The 25,074-nt window shown below is 35.6% G+C and overlaps 1 protein-coding gene across 2 annotated transcripts in view; it reads right to left on the bottom strand.

Annotated features, from left to right (window-relative positions):
* CUL4A (cullin 4A) overlaps nucleotides 1–25,074 on the bottom strand; it is a 66,780-nt gene that overhangs the window by 32,114 nt on the left and 9,592 nt on the right. For both annotated transcript variants that reach the window (XM_069094084.1, XM_069094083.1), the window contains exons 3-7: nucleotides 19,339–19,433; nucleotides 17,854–17,932; nucleotides 16,251–16,324; nucleotides 5,240–5,402; nucleotides 701–790 (exon numbers count right to left, since the gene is read on the bottom strand). In XM_069094084.1, the coding sequence (XP_068950185.1) occupies nucleotides 701–790; nucleotides 5,240–5,402; nucleotides 16,251–16,324; nucleotides 17,854–17,932; nucleotides 19,339–19,433 (501 nt within the window). The remainder of the gene's footprint in view (nucleotides 1–700; nucleotides 791–5,239; nucleotides 5,403–16,250; nucleotides 16,325–17,853; nucleotides 17,933–19,338; nucleotides 19,434–25,074) is intronic.

Raw genomic sequence — 25,074 nt, forward strand, 5'->3', positions numbered from 1 at the left:
GGGGGGGGGGGGGGGGGGGGGGGGGGGGGGGGGGGGGGGGGGGGAGACAGTGCATACAGAGGGTACCGTAATGTAGCGTGTAGCGTAGGGGATCACCTTCACTACAGTAGCAATCTCAATAGGGCTTATTTTCGGGGGAGGGCTTATTTTAGAGGAATCTTACACAGTAAGGGGAGGGCTTATTTTCAGGATAGGTCTTATTATCGGGGAAACACGGTAGTTGCCCAAGGTATTTTTAAATATTTTTGCATTGTTTCCATTTTGTGTTATCTTACTGAATTTCTGTTTTGGGGAATATTATAAAAGTTTTCAATTAATATAGAAACATGAAATTTATATTAATGGTAGGGATTATTATTATTATTTTTGCTTTTTGAGGGCAATTGGGGTTAAGTGACTTGCCCAGGGTCACATGGCTAGTTTTTGTGTTGAGTGTCTGAGGCCACATCTGAACTCAGGTCCTCCTGACTCCAGGGCCAGTGCTCTATTCACTGAGCCACCTAGCCACCCCAATGGCAGGGATTATTAAATCTCTTAGGCTATTTTTGTTTTTAGCTAAAAAACCCAAAATCCTATTTTGGCTAGATCATGGTTGTAAGAAGTTTCAAAAGTGTGTGTTGGCAAATGTAAATAAATTAAAATTAAAAGCATAAGTATTGAAACGAAACAAAAATATTATGGTTATATTTAATATTTTTACCTCTCTTTCTTGCATGAGTCTTTGGCCTTCTGCAGCATATAAACAATTAGTCTCCTCCAAAAATTTCTGCTCAAATGAATCTTTATAGACCTAAGAAACGAATATTATTATTTAGTGACAAGAAATTAAAAATCTTTGTTCTTGTTTTAAATTTGAGGTTACAATTTTAACATTACATAAAATGTAAATTTTAACATGTAATTGGCACCAAGATGCAGGAGAAAACAAGAATAAGTCAAAAGTTAAAAGTAACTAAGAAGTCATCTACTTTTCCATACACATGCTGTTTTATGTACCACTGTACCTCTGCCTCTCTAAGCTACCACTACCATGTCGGGCTTTGAAACAGTTCTTTCAAACATCCCTGAAATGGCTACAACTTTCTAGGTATTTGCCAGATTGTATGTCTTGATGCCCCTCAAATTCCTGAGGCATGCTGGACCAACTCAGATTCCTGAGACAGAGATGAGTATATGCCTAAATGCTGGTTTACAAATGTCAAAATTTCTCAGCAAGGGATGTTAGGCTGAACATTATAATCTAACATCATTCTTTCAAATAAGATTGTGTTTTTGTGGAACCAATATTACAAAGAGTAGTTCCCTATCAACAGTACTACAAAATAATTGTTCCTGGGTAGCCAAAATTTAGACAATAAAATTCTGAAAAACTAGTCTTTACGGAGACAGACCTTAGATTATAAAAAGCTTGACCTTAGGGATCTTGACAATGTGTTTGGAACAAGACAAAAGTAAAAACAAATAAACATTTTGTGATATTTTATTAGAGATGGGAGGAAGTGCTCATTTTCCTCCTGAAGAATTCCCTAGCCTGTAGTTCAATATTTTTCTAAAGATGACAATTATCATCTAAATTTCAACACTTTTTTCTAAAAGATAGACACTTCACTGCTTAGTAAGGAATAATTCTTCTCTGCCAAAGAAAAAAAGTGATGGAAAATTATGGAATTCAAAGACAAGAACTAGAAAGCGAAGGATAAGAAATGAAACTTGAGCATTCAGGAGTCAATTTCCTCCTAATTCCTTTCCTTTCAAAAGAAGGAGAGTAACCAATAAGCTTGGGAAAAATTGGATTCAAAACTGAAACACTACTAAAAATGTATTTTTTGGTTCCCTTCTCCTGTTTTCAGAATTAGATTTGATACCTTCCTCCTAATGCTAAGTGCAACCACTTTACTGATGAATTATCACTATGAATTCCTTAACATTACTGTGTAATATTTAACAATCTAAGTATAGAAAAAAACCTCAAACTGGACCCTACCACTAAAATGAACCATTTGGAAGGTAAGTGGAGACAGGGATGAAGAAAGCATAAACCTTGAATTCATGGTGAAATTTGGTTATAATGTATTAAGATTACTGTAAAGGAAAAGGACCCACATGTACAAAAATATTTATAATAACAGCTGTTTTTGTGGTGGCCAAGAATTGGAAATTGAGGGGATGTTCATCAACTGTGGAATGGCTGAACAAACTGTGGCATTTAAATGTAATGAAATACTATTGTGCTATCAGAAATGATGAACAGGTGGACTTCAGAAAAACCTGGAAAGACTTATATGAATTGATGTTGAGTGAAGTGAGGAGAACATTAACAGCCATAGTGTGTGATGACTGACTTTGGTAGATTAGTCCTTCTCAAAAATGCAAGGACCTAAATCAATTAATTCCAAAGGACTCATGATGGAAAATGCCATCCACATCCAGAGAAAGAACTATGAAGTCCGAATGTAGTGCAAAGCATTTTGCTTTGGTTTTGCTTTGTTTTCTTTCTCATGGTTCTTCCCATTTGGTCTAATTCTTCTATAACACATGACTATTGTGAAAATATGTTTAATAGGAATGTATATGTAGAGCCTATATCAGATTGCATGCCATCTTGGGGAGGGGAAAGGAGAAGAAAACTGAAAACTTATGGAAGTGAATGCTGAAAAATAAAAATTAATTAATTAAAAAAAGATTACCATAAAATTATTTGGCTAAGTGACTATGTGGTATATTCCTGCACTGACATTTAGGAGAGCAGTTCAGGCAATTAGAGCTGAAGCTCAGGTTGTAATTTTCTTCTAGCAACTGGCTTAAAAAGATTCTAATCAAGCAAATCACACCAAAAAGTAAAGTAACAGTTTAGAAGAAAAAAAAATCTATTAAATTCTTTTTGATGTAGTATGTAATATAGTATGTTACCAATTCGGGTTAATTAGCACTTTAAATTAAACCTGTTTATGCCCCTAGTTGCAAAAATTGTGTCTACTAGCAGTGTATCAGAAGCCCACAAGATGGGTATTCATACATAAAAGCAAACCTTTAGAGTTTTACAATAAAATTAGGAATAACTTACTTTCCAGAGTGTTGTTAGGATTCTGCCCCCTCCCCTGAGTTAAAAATGTGTAGAAGAAGGAATTTTGATTACACTTGTTCTTAAAAGCTCAAGGCAGTATTTTAAAATGTATGTACAGGACTTCTGCTCCATCCCCACAATCCATTAACTCTACGAGGAACTCCTGTTTTGCACTGAACAGTCTTTCATAGATATTTATCATACTTCAAAGTTAGTGGCTTAATTACTTATATAAGGTCCTTCTAGGTCCCACCTTAATCACCCAAGAATGATGAGTTCAGTACAGTTCAGACAACTGTTTGTATAGTGCTATGTGCATTAACATACACTAATTCTTGTAAAATGGCTAATCTGTGTAAAATGACAATTCTATTCTTAGAAGGCTACTTGAAAGGAGGGAAGCTACCCACTTCCACATCCCTATTTCAGTAAAAAGCTAAACCAGATGAAATGATGATCAAGATATCCAATAAGAAGTAACATCTTCCAACCCAGAACTATAGCAATAGTCACCTGGAAGTCCCTGGGACAGAGAAAAGGGGACCTCCAGCAAAGCTGATGCCAATGCAAGCAAACAATTGGAAGCCAAATGCAGATAAGAGAGAGAGAGAGAGACAGAGACAGAGAATGTGTGTGTGTTTAGAAGATGCAGTGTTATGAACCTCTAAGATTGCTGGGAAGCAAGCAGTGTGAAATGAAGACCAATCCTCCTTTGTGTTCTGTTGTGTATACAGAAATGCTCATTTTTGTGGGGTGATCAAATTCCGAATTTAATAGAGAACTGGCTGTAGAAGGTGCTATGAAAGGCGATAAAGGTTAAGAGAAAGGGGAGGCTAGGAAACCAAAAATAAGACCAGTTTCCTTTTACACTGTTGCTAGTTCTACTTACTAAAAGGAAAAGCATGGCAAAGAATTGGAAATCAAGGGATGCTCATCAATTGGGGGATGGCTGAACAAGTTGTGGTATGTGAACGTAATGGAATACTACCGTGCTATAAGAAACGAGGAGCAGACAGACTTCACAATAACCTGGAGAGACTTATATAAACTGATGCTGTGTGAGAAGAACACAATCAATCAACATCAATAGACTGGGTCCCTCTCAGCAATGTAAAGTTATAAGACAACTCCAAAAGACTCATGACTGAGATACCAGAAAAAGAGATGTGGAGTCTGGATGCAGAGTGAGACAAACTATTTGCTCTCTTTTTCTTGTTTTGTTGTGTTTCCTCTTTCCATCAGTTATAATCCTTCTGTATAACCTGACTAATGATTAATGTGAAGATATTTATAGATCCTATATTCGAGTGCATGCCGCCATGATGGGGGGAGGGGGGAGAAGAGGAAGGAGGAGAAAAAATGAAACTCAAAGGACTGCGGAACTGAATGCTGTAAAATAAAAGTAAATAAATAAACAAATGTTTCCATCACAAAAAATAATAATAAAATACATACTGACTGAATCCAATTAAAAAAAATAAAAGGAAAAGCAAAACTGATAAAAGTATTACAAATACCCTCAAGATAATTTTAATTGCATCCCTTTAAAATATTTTATTCCCTAAAGATGCTATTTGATGAAAGAAAATACTATACTGTGATATCTAGTAACAGAATTAGTAGCAAATTAAAAAGACCACAATTCTGCCATTCTAGCTTCCCGAAACTGACATTTCAAAAAAGCAATAAAGTCTTTTTAAGTGGTATGCATTTGGATGTATTCAGATTTGCAAAATTAGCTTTTAAAAAAAGCATTCTAGAAAAATCTATCGTATTACATTTTAAATGTGGAGGTGATTAAGTTCTGGACCTGAGATTTCATTGCTTTAATGAACTTTCAAAATAGAAACTATCACTCCACAGTACAGAAAAGGGACCCAGCAGTAACTTGGATTCTTAAGGTTTTGCCTGGGCCACTGAGATGTTAAATAACTCACCAATGGTCAGAGAGAAGGTATGTCAGAAGCTGGAGCAGAAGACATGCCTTTCCAACTCCAAGAATGGCCATTTACTCAATGCCACTTTTTCCATTAAAAAACAACTGAATTGATTTAAAAAAAAATTATTATTGAAAATTGTGCAGTTATTTTTAAAAGTCTTTTTTTATTTTAAGGTATGAATTACAATGTCAGATTTATCAACTGCATTGAAAGAATCATAAGATTATATACTTACCTGAAGATCAGAGAGCATGCTCAAAAGACTTCGTAATAAGCTCCTATCTACAGCTTCGCCATTTCTCTCTCGTTCAATTAACAGAAGAATTCCATCAATAGTTTTACTTTGAACCAGCTTGTCACTAATAACATGGTTTCTAAATAGTTCTAATCCCATGTCCCTGTATAAACAATAAAGAGCAAAGTTAGATCTGGGAGGTCAGTCAATATGATTAGCTTTGCTACTACAGAATTAGCATCAAAAAAGACACCGTTAATTCTCTGCGTAAGAATGCCAAAAATAATCCTTTAGCAACTTAATACACTTAAAGTTTCTTTAAATAGCACACCTCTTTTTCAGGATGATTACATATTATTCCCCTTTACCCACTTTATACTGCAAACCATTTTACTTGCTATTCTTTATACATGACATTCTATTTCCTGCCTCTGTCTGCTATCCTTGGAATGCTCTCCCTCATCTCAGGCTCTGCTCATAGGCTACCTCTTAAAATTTTTTTCCTGATTCCTAGTTATTGGTGGATTCCCTTTGCTCCAAATTTATTTTATATTGTCTGTGTACACATTTCCTCTCCTCTTCCTCAATCCCCATACAACATAAGGGCAGGGTTTGTTAATTTTTGTCTTTTTAAGCCCCAAGCACAATGCTGTATACATAGCTTGAGTACTTACTGAGTGTAAACAAGGTTGTACTACTTTAATGGAACATGGCAGGCCATATTTTTCAGTGTCAGGTCTTAAACACCCACTTCTGGTATAATATATGCAAATATTTAACTCTACCAAATGAAATGTAAATCTGCATCATAAATGCTGCTCACCTAAATTCTGGGGTTCAAACTACTTTTGCTGAGTGACTGGCTATGAATTTTATGGACCCCAGTACTTTTTGTCCTTGTTTTACTACATTTCTCCATTTCCTATATTTCCTTTTCTTCACCAGACTTCTTTTTCTACTTCTACTTCTCTTGGTATTTTCCATCAAACTTTTCTAAATCTCATTTCTTTCTGCCTCTCTTGGTCAAGACTTTCATCCTTATGTAACAGATACATACCAGTAATTTATTCAATTCTGTTAAAATATTCTTTAACTGCTTATATGCTAAAGTCCATTGCTTATAAATCTTTACATATTTATACTTACTGCGATGGATCCATGATTTCATCAGTGTGGGTACTCCCTCCACCAATGCAGATTGCAACCCTTCCAATGCCTTCTCATCCTGTGATTCTTATCCATGTCTTTCCATAAATCTTCCACAGAAGACCTACTCAACATGTTGGAGGCCTTTTTTCTCTCTTTTTAATGGCCCAAAGGTATCAAAATACCAAACTGTCCATCTGTATGCCTTGTATATTGATTATCACATGCAATTTATTGATAACATGCTGAAGCCTAAAAGTGGCATTGTGGTGCAGTGGACTGTGTCACTGGATCTGGGAGTCGGAAGACCCTATTTAAATTCCAGCTCTGCTCCTTACTACCTATGTGATCTTGGGCAAATCACTTAACACCTGTTTCCTCATCTTCAAGATGAAGGAGTTGGGCTAGATGATCTCTCAGGTCTTTCATGTTGTAAATCCACTGATCTTTGCCCACCATACATTTCCATTGCCCTTTGTACTAATTGTAATTTCGATTCTTCCATGCATATGGTGTTCCATTAGCCATACAGAATCTGGGAGAACATAGTTCTTAAAATTTAGCCTTTTGAGGCATTTAGCAATTTGGGATTATTGAAAGAACTATGGTTTCTCAACTAATCCAGTCCAGCTTCCTCTTAAATAATTCTAGTCTCAGGTATTGTCCATTTGTATTGCTTGGTCAGGATGAACTAATTTAACAGGATGCTGAATCAGCAACATATCACAGTATTGGCAATGTCAATTTTAAATCAATTTTGTTCACCATGACAACCTGATTTTTTTCTCTACTGTGGTAGCCAGCAGAGCCTTGCACAAAGCAGATACTGTTTATTGAATTAAATCATTCAAAGGAGAACTTCTTTGCACAATGTCATATGAACAAATTTGGAGAATCTTACTGTCAACAGGGAGTACTTCAAAGGACACCTTCCATGACACTAGCAAACATTGTAGGTTTATATATGTTTGATTGTTTTACATTTAATTCTGCTGGTTCCTCTCTTATATTTTCATAAAAGATAACCTAGCCTCATCTCACAAAGATTTCTCAAGGTAAGGAAGCTCAGTATATTTTCTCACATATTCACTCTAAATGAAGTTTCTGTGGATTCTTTTTAAGTTTTCTTGAAAAACCAGTTCCAGTTTCTTGAGAAATCACCCAAAGGTGACTTGAGTCACCTTTAAAGATTCCTTTCATGTATCTGGTCAGGTCTAACTCTTTTTCCTTGCCACTTCACATTCCTGTTCACTAGATACCGAGTATAATCCAAATCGTGGTTGATTAGAATACATCACTGTATATTTTTTAAGAATATATCACCATGGAGTGGCCAGTTAGCACAGCGAGTAAGAGCACCGGCCCCAGAGTCGGGATGACCTGGGATTGAATCCGGGCTCAGATACTTAGCACCATGCCCGGAAATAACTGGCCGTGTAATCTTGAGCAAGTTACTTAACCCCAATTGCTTTTAAAAAAAAAAAAGAAGAAGAATGTATCACTATTAAAAAAACCTCTATTATCTGTTGAATTTTATATCTATTTGCTAAGCTCCCTGATTAAATGCCCTAGGAACGATCTAGTATGGCCGGCTCTAACGTCAAGCTCTTCCGAACCTTTTCTATTGTTTTTTTTAGTGTTTCATGAAGTGATACTACTTCTTGCTTTTCATCATCTTCCATTATAATATTAGGCAAATGATCTTGTAACAGCTGACAAACAGGTGATACCTTCTGCTGCCACACTTTTTTCACTTGTCAGAGAAATAGTGTTTGTTGATTGAGGTAATTTCTGGGTTCTTTCCAACCCTGTGATTGTTTAGTGGCTAAATTACCCACCCACCTCCCCAAATGGTGAAGACTCATATTATCTGTAGTTGGTGGTTTATATAAAAAAACTGGAGTTTCTATAATCATCTGAAATGTTTTCTTCTCATCTTAAATCCTTTTCTTCTAAAGTGATATCTATTTTGACTTTGATCAACAATGCTGATTGTGAAGTGACTATATTCAGTCACTGTATTTCTATGAAATGGTTTTCATTTTTTTATGTCATTCAAGTACTTGCCATCCAGTGCCTTCCAACCTTCTTCTTAAAATAAAAAAAATGTTGAGATACAGGCACAGGGTATTTGGTTTTTGGGTGCATGATGAGACTAATTCTTTTATTTACTTCCTTGAAGAGAACTTCTGATCTGTCCTTCCATTTAGCTGTAACATCTTTAATTCTTCTGGCTTCATTCGCAGCAAATGCCAATAGGAATCTGGTTCAGTTCCTCCAGTGGTATGACAATTTCATTGCTGGACAAAGATCACACATTAAGAGTACCAACATTGAACGTTTGTAGATGCTCTTAGACTGTGTGAATTTTAGTGCCCTCTGCCCCACTTTCTGCCACTATAGAAGTGAAAGAGCACTGCACAGAACTGAGGGCAGTACTGTATTTTTATACATTTCATGGATTGCTATGGCCAAAAAAAAAAAAAATCACCACCTGGTAGCCAACCTTCCGGTGATCAGTGATAAGTCTTTACACACATAGCTAGGCTGGCCCTTGGAAAACAGACGCAGTTTGTTACTGGGTCTGCAAATGCACACACACACACACACACACACACACACACACACACACACACACCCCCTCCTGCTATTTTGTTTTGTGTGAAGCCAGTTCAAATGCTATTCACTGCATTTGACCACCTTCACTATCACCAACCACCACCATCCTCCTAACAAGATAAATGAGGGATTTGAAATCAGAAGACTTCTGTTTGAATCCTAGCACTGCCATCTGCTACCTATGTGACTTTGGAAATGTCATTTACTATATCCCTAAGCTATAGCGTCCTCATCTATAAAATGAGGAGACAAGACTACATGATTGCTAAGGGCTCTTCCAGCTGTATATCTCATCACCATGAAGGAAGATATTACTTCAGAACAATTTACTTTCTTTCAATTTTTTAACATAAGAAACCTGGCTAATATCTGAATATTTACTTTCTGGGATAGTTATATACTAAAATAGTTAACTATATTTAACACTTGTACATTCCTACAATAACAAATGTATTATCTTAAAAAATATCAACCTATACTTTTTTTCAGTTAAACAGAATTAATTATTTTCATGTGAATTATAAACGCTAAATCATAAATAGCCTTAGCCAAGGATTTCTGTTTACTGTTTTCATCACAGTTCAAATCTAGTGAAATAACATTCCCATAAACAGCTGTTCACACAGATACTTTCTGAGCCTGGTTTTGATACTCTTGAAGGCAGAAAAAATGCCTTCCCTAAGCAAGATGATCACACAATGCCAAAGAGAGTTTCTGAGCCACACAAATACTTTCTCATGCACAGCAAGAAGGTTTGCATTATTTTAAAACACTACAGAAGTAGAATAAACAATTGTTAACTATACCGAAAATTTGTTTAAAATTTATGACTCATTAATCTAAGAGTTGCAATTTCCTTTTTTAACTTTTGGTAGAGATTGTTTTAATCTGTCCTATTTCCCTGAAAACATATCTTTTAAAAGCCTAAACTTACACTTCACATTTTATTTTACACTTCACTCTAAAAAAGCAAAATCAGACACATTAAAAGTTTCTTGGATTCTGATAGGCAATACTCGCAGGATGATGTGAAAGTAATTTAAACTGATCTTCAATTAGTATTATATATCCATGGTTTCTTAATTTTTTCTTTTGATGATACAGCCCATCTTGCAGCCTCTGCCCTCCACCCCCCCCCCCCCCCAAGTCACATATAGAAATGCCTCATTTATCTGGCCAACTTCTGGCAAACTCAACCATCTAGAAGACAACCACAAACTAGAAAAGAAGTGGAGGTGGCTGAGCATTAAGGAAAAGAACTGCTATACCAATACTGATCCTGGATAATGAAACCCAGCTTTCTCCTCTCAAGAAGAAAGGTGGAGCTTATGTATGTGAAATGTGGTAGACAGTTCATGGGATCTATTAGTTTTACTTTATTATAAGGGAAGGTTCAATGTTAGGTGGGGAGAAGCTTCAAGGGAATACTTCATTCCCCAATAAGGCTAGAAAAATGAAGTGTTACTATGTATAAAATCAATTCCTTTGATCTTAAAAATAAGTCTTGAGGAAGAAAGATAATAAAAGATTGTTTACTCAAGATTGTTAACACAACATATCGGTTCTTATTTGCAACATCTTATTTCTGAGACAATGTTCTTAGTCAGGAATGTATATGTAAGCCACTTATTTGCAAATAATCTGAAACTGATGTAATCATCTGAAATTTTTTTTTAATTTAAAAAACACTGAAGTTTCAGTTTTTCTTAAGTCTAGCATCCCCATTAAAATCCTCTATGTCACCAAATTCTAATTCTGACAAATAATAAATACAGGGATTTTTCAAACACCCAGACATTTTTTCAAAGCTAACTCTTTACCTTGAGACTGTCTTATTCCTTTAGTGAAGACATGTGAGAAACTCTAGAGCGTTCCCAGAAAATAACCATTTTTTACAGATGATCATCAGAAAATGTACAATACAGAAATCTAAAAGTATCAGCCCAGAAAGGTGAAGTGATTTTACTTGAGATCACATTGGAATAAGTAGCAGAGGCAGGATTCAAACTAAGGTACTCTGACTCTTTACATTCTATTAAAGAATAATACTGAACCCAGCCAGATTTAAACTGGGCGGCTAGTGCTAGACACAGCTTTTTAAATCTAATCACAAACTCACTGAACTGTCCTTTACTGTTGATGCTATCAATTTATTTGAATTTACTGCTTTAGGATAATCATTTTTCCTTTCACTGTTTTTTTAAACCTTGTTATAAAACTCAACTTAAGGAAGCACTTAATAAAAATTTATTAAATTAAGCTCTGTAGAATTCAAGTAGGATTAAAATGACTAAGATGCTCCAATTTCACTAATGTGAGAGTCCTTACCTTGTGTGTGTTCTGAACTGGACCTGTAAAGTCACTGGTATAGGAAAACATCCATGAGAAAACCTCCTCAGTACCTCTTCCACCGCTTATAGGCTTAGGAAGAGCTTCCTGGGGCACTGAGAGGTTAAGGGACTTACTCAGGGTCACACAGCCAGTGTGTATCAAAGGTGAGACTTGAACCCAAGTACTTGACTTCAGCTCACTATCCATTACTCCACTTTGTCTCTCTACGATTTGCAGTTGGACAACCTATTCTATATTCTACATGATGGTTCAAAGAAATGAGATTCTATTTAATCTATGGCTAAGTTCAGGGTTTTTGATGGTAAAGAGAACCAAATACAACTTTCATTAAATCTTAACACAAGCTTATGGGCACAGGATCAGACTTGCATAATGCTGAGGCAGCTTTCTGACTGGCTTTGTGTCGGGAAAGGCAAGGGGCAGGGAGGAAGAAGGTAAATCCTTGATTATGAGATCCATGGAACTGGAAGCTGGAGAGAAGAGTCATACTTAGCCCACTAAACTGACAGGTTCTGGTCCAGAATGCCACTCCAGTTCCCCTACAAAACCCTTTCTTCTCTGCCTTTTGAAATATTACCCATCCTTTTAAATTCAGCTCAAATGTGGTCTCCATGAGACCTTTTCTATTTTCCCCAGTGACATCACACAAAGTTAGTCTAACATTTTTTCTTGTATAACTGTAATGCAAAAAGAACAAATATTTATATGTGTGAACAAGCTCCATGTAAGAAGTAAGCTCCATGAAGGTCCTACTTACATTTTTTTTAAGTTAACATGCTTGATTTATTACATATTTCAAAAGAAAAGTAAGCTGCACATAATAGACATTCACAGTTCCATGTACCCTACTTAAATTTTGTAGCACAGGAGTATTCTGTATTTAACAAATAAGTAATAGTTGAAATTTCTGAAAAACATAGTGGAAGACTTCAGGAGACGTGGGGGGTTGTCTTTAATAAGGAATGCTGATGCCATAAGGTGTTGGATCAGGCCACACGAGGCAGCTCAGGGAAATGAGGTACATTTGGCAAATCAGAGAGCAGTCTAGTCATGCACTGGTGGCTAAGTTAATGTTAGTACTCTGCTTTTCTCATATCCTCTCTCTCCAATTGTCAAATTTATTCAATTCTATTTGCATCCAGTTGCTTAAAACTCAAAATACCCTAGGTGTGGTACAAATAAAGAAGGGCTGATGTATAGAAGTATACAAGTGATGGCAGAAGATTAGAGGATGGGTCTAAGAACTAGGGTTTGGCAGGGCACCAGGCCAGCCAGAGACTGATCAAAATATCTGAACTGCGCTGCAGAAGAGCAAAGGACTGTTGGAATATTCATTATCTTAGGCCCAGACCTGTGCAACTACGTTTATAGGCCCTGGTCAGCCACCACAGTATCGATATAACCCTGTTTCCCATTTGGGGTAAATGTCTTCATACCCGGCGGCAGGAGTGGAACTTCATAATGGAAGAATAAAGTTACTTACAAATACATGCACAGTGACATTGCTAAAGAGAGAAATCTAGAAATTTTCTCATTCCAAGGTTTATATCCTATGTGGATATCTTTTAAGTATACATACATTTATGTAAATATGTATATAAAAACATATGTATACACTATAAAACAAAGTACAGGGGGTTCTATGAGCCAAGGTTCTGGACACTTAATATGTGAGGCGGCCTAGCAGATCCATGTGGGCTATCATATACTGGGTTATAGTATAATCCCTGATAGTAGGGGTTCTTAAATTAGAATCTATGAAGAGATTTCAAGGGGACCAGAAATTTGGATAGGAAAAATATTACATCTTTATTTTTCACTAACCTTTTACTGAAATTTAGAATTTTTTTCAATTATTTAAAAACATTTTTTCTGAGAAAGGATCCAATGGTTTCACAAGATTGTCAAAGGGGAACATGGCACAAAAAAAGTTAAGGACTCTTGCTTTATAGATAAACTGTGTGTGAAGTAAACTAAGCTGGTATTCACAGATACAAGAGAATGATGAAAACTATGACAATAGCCTGGGATCCCATTCTTTTTTTTATTGAGTATAAAGCTAGCTTTGGAAATGTGGATTTAGGGAACGATTTATGGCAAATTTGCTAGAATAAGACTGATTTCCTATTTACCCTTAAAAAGTAGATCTACTGTGGGATTTAGCCTGGAGACTGGAAAGGAAAAGAATACTCTCATTCTTTGCTATTCACACTGTCTGTTCAATAGTATAAAAACCTCCATCCTAGGTCAGGTTCTTATTACAACTCCTCTGAGAGGCTCCCTTCATCCAGTCTCTCCTCTCCTCAATGCCTCTTCCTCGTGGCTGTCAAACCGATATTCTTAATGTGAAGGTTTGACCATGTTACTGCCCTGCTTAAGAAGTTTCCTCATGACCTTAAAATAAAATGCAAACACTTTAGCTGGCAAAGTTTTTTACAATTTGGCTCTAGCTGTCTTTTCAGGCAGATCATACATTATTTCCCTCCATGAATTTATGTCTCACCTGGAATACAGATTCTAGGTTCCAAATGGGCCCATTGCTATTCTCCATATGCAATATGGCATTTGTCACCCCTCTGCAGCCATCTCCCACAGCCTCTCTGCTGGCTGTTTATCACATCTGAAACGCTCTCCCTCCTCACTTTACAATCACTGGCTCCCTTTGAGGTTCAGTTCAGTACTACCTCCTTCAAGAAACCTTTCCTGATTCTCCTAGTTGTTAATGCCATCCATTGTGCTGTTACTTATTTTGGATAAAATCCGGGTTTATCCACTAACATGTACCCTGCCCCTCTCCCAAATCCATTCAAGTTTCTTGAAGATAGGGAAAACCTCATTTTTGTATCTGTGTCTCTAGGACCTAGCACAGCACCTGGCAAAATGACAAAACTTTTATAAATAAGACAAAAATAAGGTTGTTTTGGGTATATAATATCTTCTACTAAACATTTTAATTTGGAGCTTTATCCTTTGAGAGCAGGTCTGTTATTATGGGTAAGATATCATGATTTGACCATGTGAACCAAATCACAGCCAATTTGCAAAGCTTTTCCTAAGATATAAAAGAATTCAAGCAAACTATATACGATTAATCAGTACTCCATTTGCACTTATTAAGCTTCCTACTTTTGTCCCTTAAACATGGCCCCCCTTTATTAATAACAATTACATAATTCAGTTTATTTTAAACCTGTCTCATTTATTACTCTAGCCTCAAAATCTCATTAGTGTGTGTGTGTACACATGTATGCATGCACACATGTGTGTTTTTAAAAGAATATCCTGGCTTCATATAAGAGAGAGAACACCATGCTGGGAGGCAGGAAGCATAGGTTTTATTCCTGGCGCCGCCATTTATCAAATGAGTGACCGTTGGTGAGTCATTTAACTTCTCTGAGCTTACTTCCTTGTCTGAAATATATGGATATTACTCAACAGAACCTACCTCAAAAGGAGGCTGTATAAATATCAGTTAACTTTAAATTGTTATATGAATGAGCTATCATTACTGTTTGTATTATCAAAGGTTTCACGTTCCTCTTGTTAAGACTCATTTTTTTGTTTCTAGTTTATATTTCAAGGTTGATTTTTTCCATATTTAAAAGTATAACTTAAAATTAATCTCGGAAACTCTTTTATCATATGCTAAACTAACAAGTCTGCCTCTATAAGAGCATTAAAGATATTTCGTTCCAAATTTATGATGAAATACAGATACTCTACTAAATGGGACATTTTTTTTATCTGATTTGATGTTACACATAACAGTATTTAAAGCATCATTTTAACTGTATGAATGTTAATCTCTGGAAAAAAAACAATGATTTTTTCTAGTATTTTTCTTTTGTGACTGAGAAAAATTATTTTCAGTTTATGAGACTGCTAACAGATCATGATTTCAGTATTCTACTTTATTTTTTAAGCTGAAACTGTCTTTCAGTTGTATAGTCATTTTAATATAGCTATATGTTTGTAATGTTTTCAGTGACTAATTGAATAGATCTTAATATTTTCTCACAGTTTTGCCTTTTTATACACCAGCCTAATTTTTTCCTCTACACTTTTGAATACAAAGCATCTCTATTTCTTTGAAAACACGAAGTGCCTTGCTATTATTTCCCCAATATTTCACAGGAAATCAACAACAGGCCCATGTATTCTGCCACAAAGGATGTTACTGTGGTGTTGATGCGTTTACTGCACCCCTGGACTACTCACTGTGCTCTGGCCAGTCCTACCTGTATTCTATTCAAGGAGGCCAGAGGCACATGCTACTCAATGTCTACACACCATAGGGTAGATCTGGGTAAGTAGAAGTGGTCACTGGCATAAAGGATTTCTCCCCAAAGCCTGTTGAGGTAAATCCAATCCTGTTCTGGACCTCTGGTTCCTGGAAGAGGATATACATGTTTCCAGAGAAAATAGATAATGGATACATTTTAAAATTCTGAAAAATGTTTTTAAAATTAAATATGAATTTTAAGAAAAATTCTTTATACCTTTAGTCTGGACCTGTGATTTCAATGGTAGAGAGAACTCCTAGTATGGAAAATTCCTCCACCAATGCAGATAGGCAACTCATCTGTATAAGAGTGCTGCCTTGGGCAATAAAACATTAAATGACTTGCCCACAGCCACACAATTTTTACATGTCAGAGGCAGGACTTGAACCCAGGTCTTCCTGACTCCAAGGCCAGTCCTCTACTTACTATGCTACAATGTCTCATACTTTAGAGGTCAAAAACCTTTTTTTTGTATCAAGATGCAATTTAATAACTAGATATACAAATTACCAAATATACCAAAAATAACTACCTGGGAAAACAAAACTTTAAAATTTTCTTATACTTTTAGCAGATTTACTTACACCACAGAAATTTAGAAAGATACCTACCATATAGAAGGAAGCATTGAATTCTGAAGTACATAAGTGCGATCCAAAAACAAGAAAATACTTCTAATCATGATCTATAAATTAAAAACATACACCAATTTTTATTTCTGATATAATACATATAATTTTATTACTAAGAACATATTAACCATCTCAAGTTTTATGTCTATCTTTCTTTCTTAATATTGAGATATCCCAGAAAGTTCTCATTTTGAATTTTTATCATTTTACTTAACACAGTCCTCATGCACAGACCCTAAGTAATTGGTATAAACCATATCTTTTTAAACTGGCCATTTTCTGACAGACATGGTAAATCTTACACAGGGAAAATGCTACAAGTGTGTTTCCCTTCCTCTCTTCCAATGTGCTCATATCTATGTTTGTGAAGTCTTTTTTCAATAGTTAACACACTGTAATCAATAGTGGGTAACTTACAGACGGCAAGATTTTGAATGATACAGAATATATGTGTGTCACCAACTCATCTCAAACAAAACCAAAAAAAGACAACACTACCCCTTTCTCCCACTACTACTCCAAAAATATGCAAACACCAATCACAAAATATATATGTACAGAGCTGCAATGATGACCTAATACTGGCATGTGATACCCAGAACTAAACTGGAGACATATAAACTTTCAAGAGCTACCGTACAATTATAATGCCAAGATAATCAGGCTATTTCCTCAAACTGATTTGTAAACTAAGTTAAAAACAGCCTGGCACTATTAAAGAATGATAGTTCAAACAGTTAACACAAGGATGATGACAGTATATCAGAGTCCCTCTAAATAACGGCTACTGTTTTCTTTATAAACACCACACAATCATTTTTATGTCCAAACCGGTTTTTAAAATTGCTTATATATAAAGCTGCTGATTTCATCTTTCATATACTATTAAGCCTACCCCATTTGTAAAGAGATTCTTTATATAGAACTCTTTTAAAAGTTACTAGGTACCTGGTTTTACATTATGATCTCTTTTTTACTAGCTAATTGAGGGAAGCAATAGAATAAGGAACCCCAAAGTATGTACAATGGGAAAAAATTTTGTTTGGCTATCGAGTAAAAATTTTGTATCTAACGTTTGAATATACAATATGATACTCTGAAGATTTATAACACTTAACGTTGTTTCATTTTTTAATTTAAAGACCTCATTCATAAGCAACAGAAAAGCTGTACAATTTAGGATGACTTTTTTTTTTTTTTTACATTTTACGTATCATGCTCAACTCTTTTCAGTTCAAATCCATGCTGACCTCAACATCATCATCTCTTTGATTATGCCAAACTTCAAAGTCTGGTTTACACCTTCTGTAAATGGGTGGAAGTAATTGTGATTTTTAAAAAAGCTTTTCTTCTTGCCTGGGTGGAAGGGGAGGGGATATAATTCTACCCCAATTACTCAAATCTCCTTTGTTTTTTGTTTTTGTCCCATTCCAGCTCCAGTAGGAACTGGAATGGGACAAAGGAAGAATTGAATAAACAGAAGTTGAGATCCAAGCAGTTCTATTTCAACACGCTAATAACTGAAGTGGAATGTGGAAGTAGACAATACATAATCAATACCAGAAAAACACAATAACCTTACCATTTGTCTGCAGTGATCTTGCCAGCATTTGTTTATCTTCTTTAAAAATAAAACACTATCTAGAGAATCTGTGCAGCACCTGCTAAGGAAAACTATTACATTTACACCTTAATTTCAGCTTTTCTCTTCTACAATATTATCTTGATAATTACCCAAGTTAAACCCACGACCATGTATTTTAAGTCTGTAGCTCTTATTACCCTGTCCATTAATCTTCTTCTTTAGTCAATACTAACATCCTTTGATCCTTCATTTACTTTCTTATCTCCTTTGCTACTTTCTGAGTGTCCCTCTACCCCCAGTCAAGCGTCTAGTTCCTCTTCCTATCATCTATTTTCAGGAGGCTATTTCAATCAGGCTTCCCCTTTCAGGTCCCTGTCAGCAGAAGACTAAAACCAGGGTACTTATAACTCCATGAGGCCTGGCTGAATGGTCTCACTTTAGAGACACTGAAGCCCCAAAAATAGTTAGACTTTGTAACGACAATCAGCAGGAAGATGGGCTATTTTTAGTATGGAAAAGGTTATAGTAGGGATTGGACTGGGAAGGCTTGAAGTTAGAAAAACAAATGGCTAGAGCTTTAACTAATTTTCTGACTCATTTTGAAAACATATGCTTTATATGAAATCATTAAAATAATTAACCTAAATATCATAAGCTGTGCTTGTAAGCTGTAATTTCATCCATGGAAGTTTCTGGATATTAATACCAAGATGTGACAAGAATTTCAAGGTAAATAAGGAAAAACTCTTCAGTTTTTCTTCAATTGGGGTGAGAATCTAGCATGACCAAACCTCCAGCTATAACACAAAGCAGCAATCATTAAAATAACTAGGTATTGGTAAAAAAACAAAACAAAACACAAAGGTAGATCAGTACAACAGAAGAGACAAGAAAATTCTAGAAGTAAATGAATATATTACTCCAGATTTCAATAAAACCATTGCAGTAAGGACTCCCTATTCTACAGAACTGCTAGGAAAACCATAAAGCAGTTTAGCAGTCAATAGTTTTAGATCAGAAGCTCCAAATAAATGAGTTATCTAAATATAAATGGTTACATCATAAAAAAAAAAAGAGAACACAAGGAAGTACTCTACAGCTCTATGGTTAGTGGAAGAATGCATAATCTAATATGACAGATCACAAAAATACAAAGATGATCCCCTTAATAATCTACAAATCCATGGTCCGTATATGGTAAAATAATAAAATTTGTACAGAATAAGTGAGGAAATAAGGAAAAAAAAGTTAAAATCCAAGAGCTCAATCTTTAAGACCAACTTTTGGCAACTATTTCTATATCCAGTACTTTAACAAGAAAAAAATGCTAGAGTAATGTCACTGAAAAAAAATTGTTACTTTAAAAATCATTACATAAAACAAATTAAAAATTATCCTCTTCTGTAAGGTAAAGAAGATTTTGAAGACATAACTTTATAACCCTCCCTCCCCCCCCAAAAAACAAAAGGATATTCTCTGAACTGAAGGATTTGTGCTTTGACATGATCTTCACAAACCTGTCGCAGTTGCTTGTAGAGTGTTGGGGACACTTTGTAAGAACAGAGATTTTCAACAGCCTGAAAGTAAAAGGAATCGATAGCTTAAAATGAAAAAAATATATCTATTTTCAGCTATTTATATTTACAATAGCATGGGAAAAAAGTGTTCAAATATTTCTCTTGCACATTAGTAGATAATAAATATTTAATAAATAAAATATCTCATAAGTTCATTATTTCCTACATTTAAATTAGGGCAAATATTATTTAATGTTATTAAGTTTGCATCACTTCATTGCAACTGGATGTAGGTAACTTAACACAAAATTAAAAAGTCAACTGTACACCTGAAGTGCTTACACACCAGAAAAGGAAGGGGTTTCCCTGACAAGATATAGCTAGCACCGCTTCTGAAACATCTCAAAATATCCTCCCTTGCCCCCACCACTCAAATCTCCTAACAAAATTAGGAGGAAAACAAGAATATTATTCTGGTTCCCTTTCTTGATTTGTACACATCTTTAGACATGGATGTAACTGGCTCTGCCTCCATTTTTTTTTTGTTGGGATTTGGGGCTGGAGCTCATATAATAAATGCAGGCAGGTGGGCAAATTTTACCTAAACGTGATTATCAATAATCTCATTTTTAGATATATAAAAGCAATAAAAAATGAGCTGAAAAAGCAATATAGTCTATTGAACCATAGTCTATACATGACTTCAATTCCATACAAAGTATAGATACTAGTAATCTACTAATTTTAATCCATATGAAAGAAATATCAAATATTTAACAAATAGAAAACTGGAGTTAACAGGTGAGCGAGCCTTTGGCAAAAATAAAGACTCCTTCTAAATATACTCTATGGAAATAACCAAAAAAGAAAATTTGTATAAATGATTTGAGAGCATACATACACTATCATAAAAATATGATCTTGAGTTTTCTGCATGAAGAGAAACTGTGGAGCTAGGCACCAATAGAATGTATTTGCTAAGTATTGCCTGAGGAAAAAATGCTTCTATATTACAAGATTCCCCTTGAAGCAATATCCACATCAATGAGATCACAGACCCACAGTAGAGAGATGTTCACAGCAGTAACATTCATAATATATAAGTATCTATGTGTGTACATGTACGCTGCTCCTTCCTCCTCAATAATGCCTCTAAATAGGAGAATCGCTGGCCAATAAATTATGTAACTATGAAAAGTGGTGAATATGGGGACTCTGATGATACACAGAAAAGTAAATATAGATAACACCACTTTTTCTGTCAAATGAGAGAACTAGACTATTTCATCTTTTGGATTGCTCAGTGAGTTTTAAACTCATTATAAAGGATTCATCTAAATCACTTACGCTGTTTTACAATCTCAGATTTTTTCTAGTTATCATCTTGTATTGATCTAAGAGAATCTTATCGAGTTCTGCACATATATGCCTCTGACACATTATATACACTGCTCTTTTATCAAATGCAGTCAGCAAAAAACTTCCATTAAATTCTTCTACCAAAGGTAAACTTACAAAAAGGCTATAGAATTTCCCTTCCTATAGGTCATTAATGAATTACACAAGAATATTACATAATGCATCCCTTGCAAAATATATGTAGAGTATTCATTACTGGCATAAACTGAGGCAAACCTCAACTGAAGGCAGGGGGCAGGGTATCTGCATTTTCTTCTTCAAAATGCACTGATATAGAAGTAATGTAGTTTGGTAGCCAAGAATATATCTTAAAGAAACAACGACCCATCATGTGAGTTGTAATATTTTTATCTTTAAAGAGATTTACAAATCTTCCCCCCTACTCAAAGTTCTACTTACAAATATTTAATTAACAATTAAATTACACTAAATTTATTCTGTTTGGAGGTGAACAATTTGGGGGACAACTTTTGTGATAACTAGGGGGAAAAACCATATCAATCTGTAGTATCAAAATACTGGAGTTGGAAAATACCTTTTGAAGCTTATGAAACAGGGAGAGACATAAGTGATTTCTGCAGTGTCTATGCAAGTACTAGCATTTTAATGGCAATTATCCTATTTCTCATATCACTCAGCACACTTACTGAATTCTTAGTAGTCTTTTCACAGGAACATAACTACTTCTTTATGTGCTCATAGAATCTGGCATAGTGCCTTGCACATAGTAGGCTCTCAAATAGACTGATTTGCTCCCAATCTAATGTTTAGAAATAAAATCTCCATCATGATATGGAATGTTTAACTATACAATAATTAAATACATTCCTTGGATAAGCAAAAGTATTTATAAGTTGTTCCCTAGGTACTTATAAGGACCAACTCATTCCAATAAAAGCATTAAACAAATTCAGAAATTGGGATGGGGTTGGTTAAACAAAGGAAAAGCAAAATATAAAAGCATCAGAGACAGAGAAAAGATGTTAAATGTGCAAAGAGAACTGACAACCAACTTAATGCTAAATTTATAGCTACACAATGTCAAGAGAAGTAGAGGAAGGGCTCTAACCAGGATGTTGGATGGACTCCTTGTAGAGTAATTACAGAAGGGAATGAGTAAGTCAGGATAAGAGGAGATGAGTGGATTAAGCATCGTGGAAGAGAATGCCCACATTAGAGACCCTAGATCCATCAAAGTATTAAAAGTTATCTGCTTTTCTTACCTTAGTACAACTCTTCCTAATCAGTACTGTTAGCCCTAACTCATGATAATATGGCTTTTCTTGATTTGCAAAGACTAATATGAATTCTTATTTCCCTTTTAATCCAGTCAAATTAATTTCAAAGGGATTCTCTTATCTACCAAGACCAGCATTATCTCTTTGGACTACATTTTGTCATTGGGCAAAAGATAACTCTCATCCTTACAAGTAGAATATTTAAAGGTATGTTTTGTCATTTGAAAAAAAATAAATTGGAGCAAACTACACTGCATTCATAAATTAGGGTTCATTAATATTAATACCTGAAGATTATCCATGTACCATGTATGAGTGTTTTGGGTAAAAAGACAGAACAGGCTGGTAATGGGGAAGGATGAGGTTGTAAGAAAAAGAGGCTGTGCTCTTTTTCCTGATGAAGAAGATGGGAGGCAAAAAAGAGAAAAAAGGATCACATACCCAGGGAGCTCTGGTAAGCCTATAACAGGATCCTATCCTGTCTTCTACAGCTCCTATAAACTGACGGTTGTTTGTTTTTGTTTTTTTCATGGGGGGGGGAGGGGGAAAGGCAGGGCAACTGGGGTTAAGTGACTAGCCCAAGGTCACATGGTTAGTGTTAAGTGTCTGAGGCCAGATCTGAACTCAGGTCCTCCTGACTCCAGAGCCTGTGGTCTATTCACCGTGCCACCTAGCCGCACCCTGATATTTTTTTATACTCAATAGCCAATATTAGAAGATCAGAAAGAGGTAACATATGGGAATGCATTTGTCACCAACCATAGTTTGTTTGGACAGTAATGACCCTGGCCTAAATTGTGCTGAAAGACATAAATGGTATCAGAGAAATCTGGGAAGACTTCTGTGAACTAAAATAGAATGAAGTAAGCAGAGTCAGGAGAACAATTTAAATTTTATCAACATGATAAAAACAATTTAGAAATACTTTAGAACTCTGCAATGAAATGATGAACCATGATTCCAAAGGACCTATGGTGAAAAATGCTACTACCCCCCTTCTGACCAAGAGTTAAGGAGAGTAATGTGTAGAATGAGACAGGTTTCTGGACACAGCAACTAGGGTAACGCGTTTGGCTTGACTTGGCTTATTTGTTACAAAGGGTTTTTTTTGGGGGGGGGGGCAGGGAGAAGGGGAAGCTAAGAAGGGAAAAAGTTAAATGCTTGATAATTTAAAAAAACATTTTTAAAGTTCATATATGATTCCAAGAAATGGATCTTGAATGACATGCCCCCAAAACTTCACAAGCTTTGTGACTATCATTGAAAATTTCTTGGTAATTTCTGTAGTTTTTGGTCACTCTGAACACTGGCTTTTTAGGCTGCTCCTTTACTTTTGTTCATTTGGTCTTCAAAATGTTAGTTGTTCACCATTTTTTTTGGGGGGGGGGGAATTGGGGTTAAGTGACTTGCCCAAAGTCACACGGCTAGTGTGTCAAGTGTCTGAGGCCGGTTTTGAACTCAGGTCCTCCTGACTCCAGGGGCGGTACTCTATTCACTGCGCCACCTAGATACCCCTCGTTTACCATTTTAATAGAGGGCCTGTAAATATCTCTTCTTTGACTTTAGCTTTAGGGTCTTAGAAATTTCGTTTTCACTATCTATACTACTTTTATCACTGAAAAAATTTTTAGTAGATTACCACGTTTTTCTCTACTAGAATAAGTTTTTCAGATTTGTACATATATATAACAAGAATATTTAATAATTTTCCAAAAGTTTCATGTTTTGAACATATTACAGTGCCCTCCTACAGGCGACTCTTATCTTTTCAGACTAAAAGTTAAAGAGTTCGGTTTGATTTTTCTTTCCCTTCTGGTATGTTAAACCTGTACCATCGTACGGTCTCTTCCAACTGCTCAAACAAATTTTCCATTCCATGTTTTCTTGACTTTTATGTATTTCAAAGATCTTCCTGGGCTCTGGTCTTCTCATTAGAAATGCTTGAAAGGGTTCCAATCTATTTCTTCTCTACAATTATACTCAGCTTTGAATGAGGAAGTTATCGCTGGTTCCAAGCCTTTATCTTCTGCGTTTTGGAGTAGCATTCCAAGATCTACTCTTTTCTATAACTAGGTCTTAAGTGGGCTTGTATTTTCTTAAAACGCCTTCGAGATGGCTTTTGTTTTGTTTTATGTTGCAGCTTTTGATTTTGGCTATGACATACCCGGTACTTCTCCCTTTGGAGTTTTTTTCATGAGGTCATCAACGTGTGCTTTTCTTTTTACCTTTACTTTTCCCTCTGATTCTAACAGAGGCAGGCAGTTTTATGATTTCTGAAATAGGTGGTGCACTGGATAAAGTGTTAGGCCTGGTGTCAGGGAGACCCGAGTTACACTTAGCCTCTGTCTCAGTTTCCTCATCTGTAAAATGAGGATAATAGCAACTACCTCCCAGGTTTGTTATGAAGAACAAATGAGATACTATGTGTAAAGCACAGCTCTTAGCACACAGTTGGCACTAAATAAATGCTTTATGATGACTAAAACAGTGCAAACTTTAAAAAACAACATGGTTTTCAGGAAGTCCAAGTGATCCTTAAATCACCTCTCCATTTTTTTCAGTCAGTTGTTTTTTACATTAGATATCTTATATTTTCTTCTATTTTTTTAGTCCTTGATTTGTCTGGTCTAGTTAAGGTTTTAGGGATAAGGTTTACCATGTTCTCTTCTAAGCCATTTATGCCTCCAGTTTTCTTAAGTTTTTATTTCATTTTTCCCAGGGATTCTTGTAGTACTTGTGGTAAATTCATCCTTTTCTTGGGGGAGGGGATCTTTACTTACAACTAAGAGTTGCTGGTTCTTGGTCTTTTTGGAGATCTTTTCATTTATAGTTAATTGTTGACCCAAGTTGGTGTTTTCTTTGATCTACTAATATTTCCTTTAGTTACTGGATTGGGGTTTTGCACTGGCACCAGTCTCTGTCCCCAACATACTTCTGGGTAACAAGGTCACCTTGTGTCTCCTAGGTTTCTGCACCGACTCCACCTGCTGAGTTACAGCCCCCTGAATCTTGGAGGTTCACAACACTAGCTTTTCAGGTTTCTC

Source organism: Petaurus breviceps, unplaced genomic scaffold (assembly GCF_028583685.1).
Source record: "Petaurus breviceps papuanus isolate PSGF00001 unplaced genomic scaffold, PetGlider_PUasm1.0 214, whole genome shotgun sequence".
In the NCBI taxonomy this organism is placed as follows: domain Eukaryota; kingdom Metazoa; phylum Chordata; class Mammalia; order Diprotodontia; family Petauridae; genus Petaurus; species Petaurus breviceps.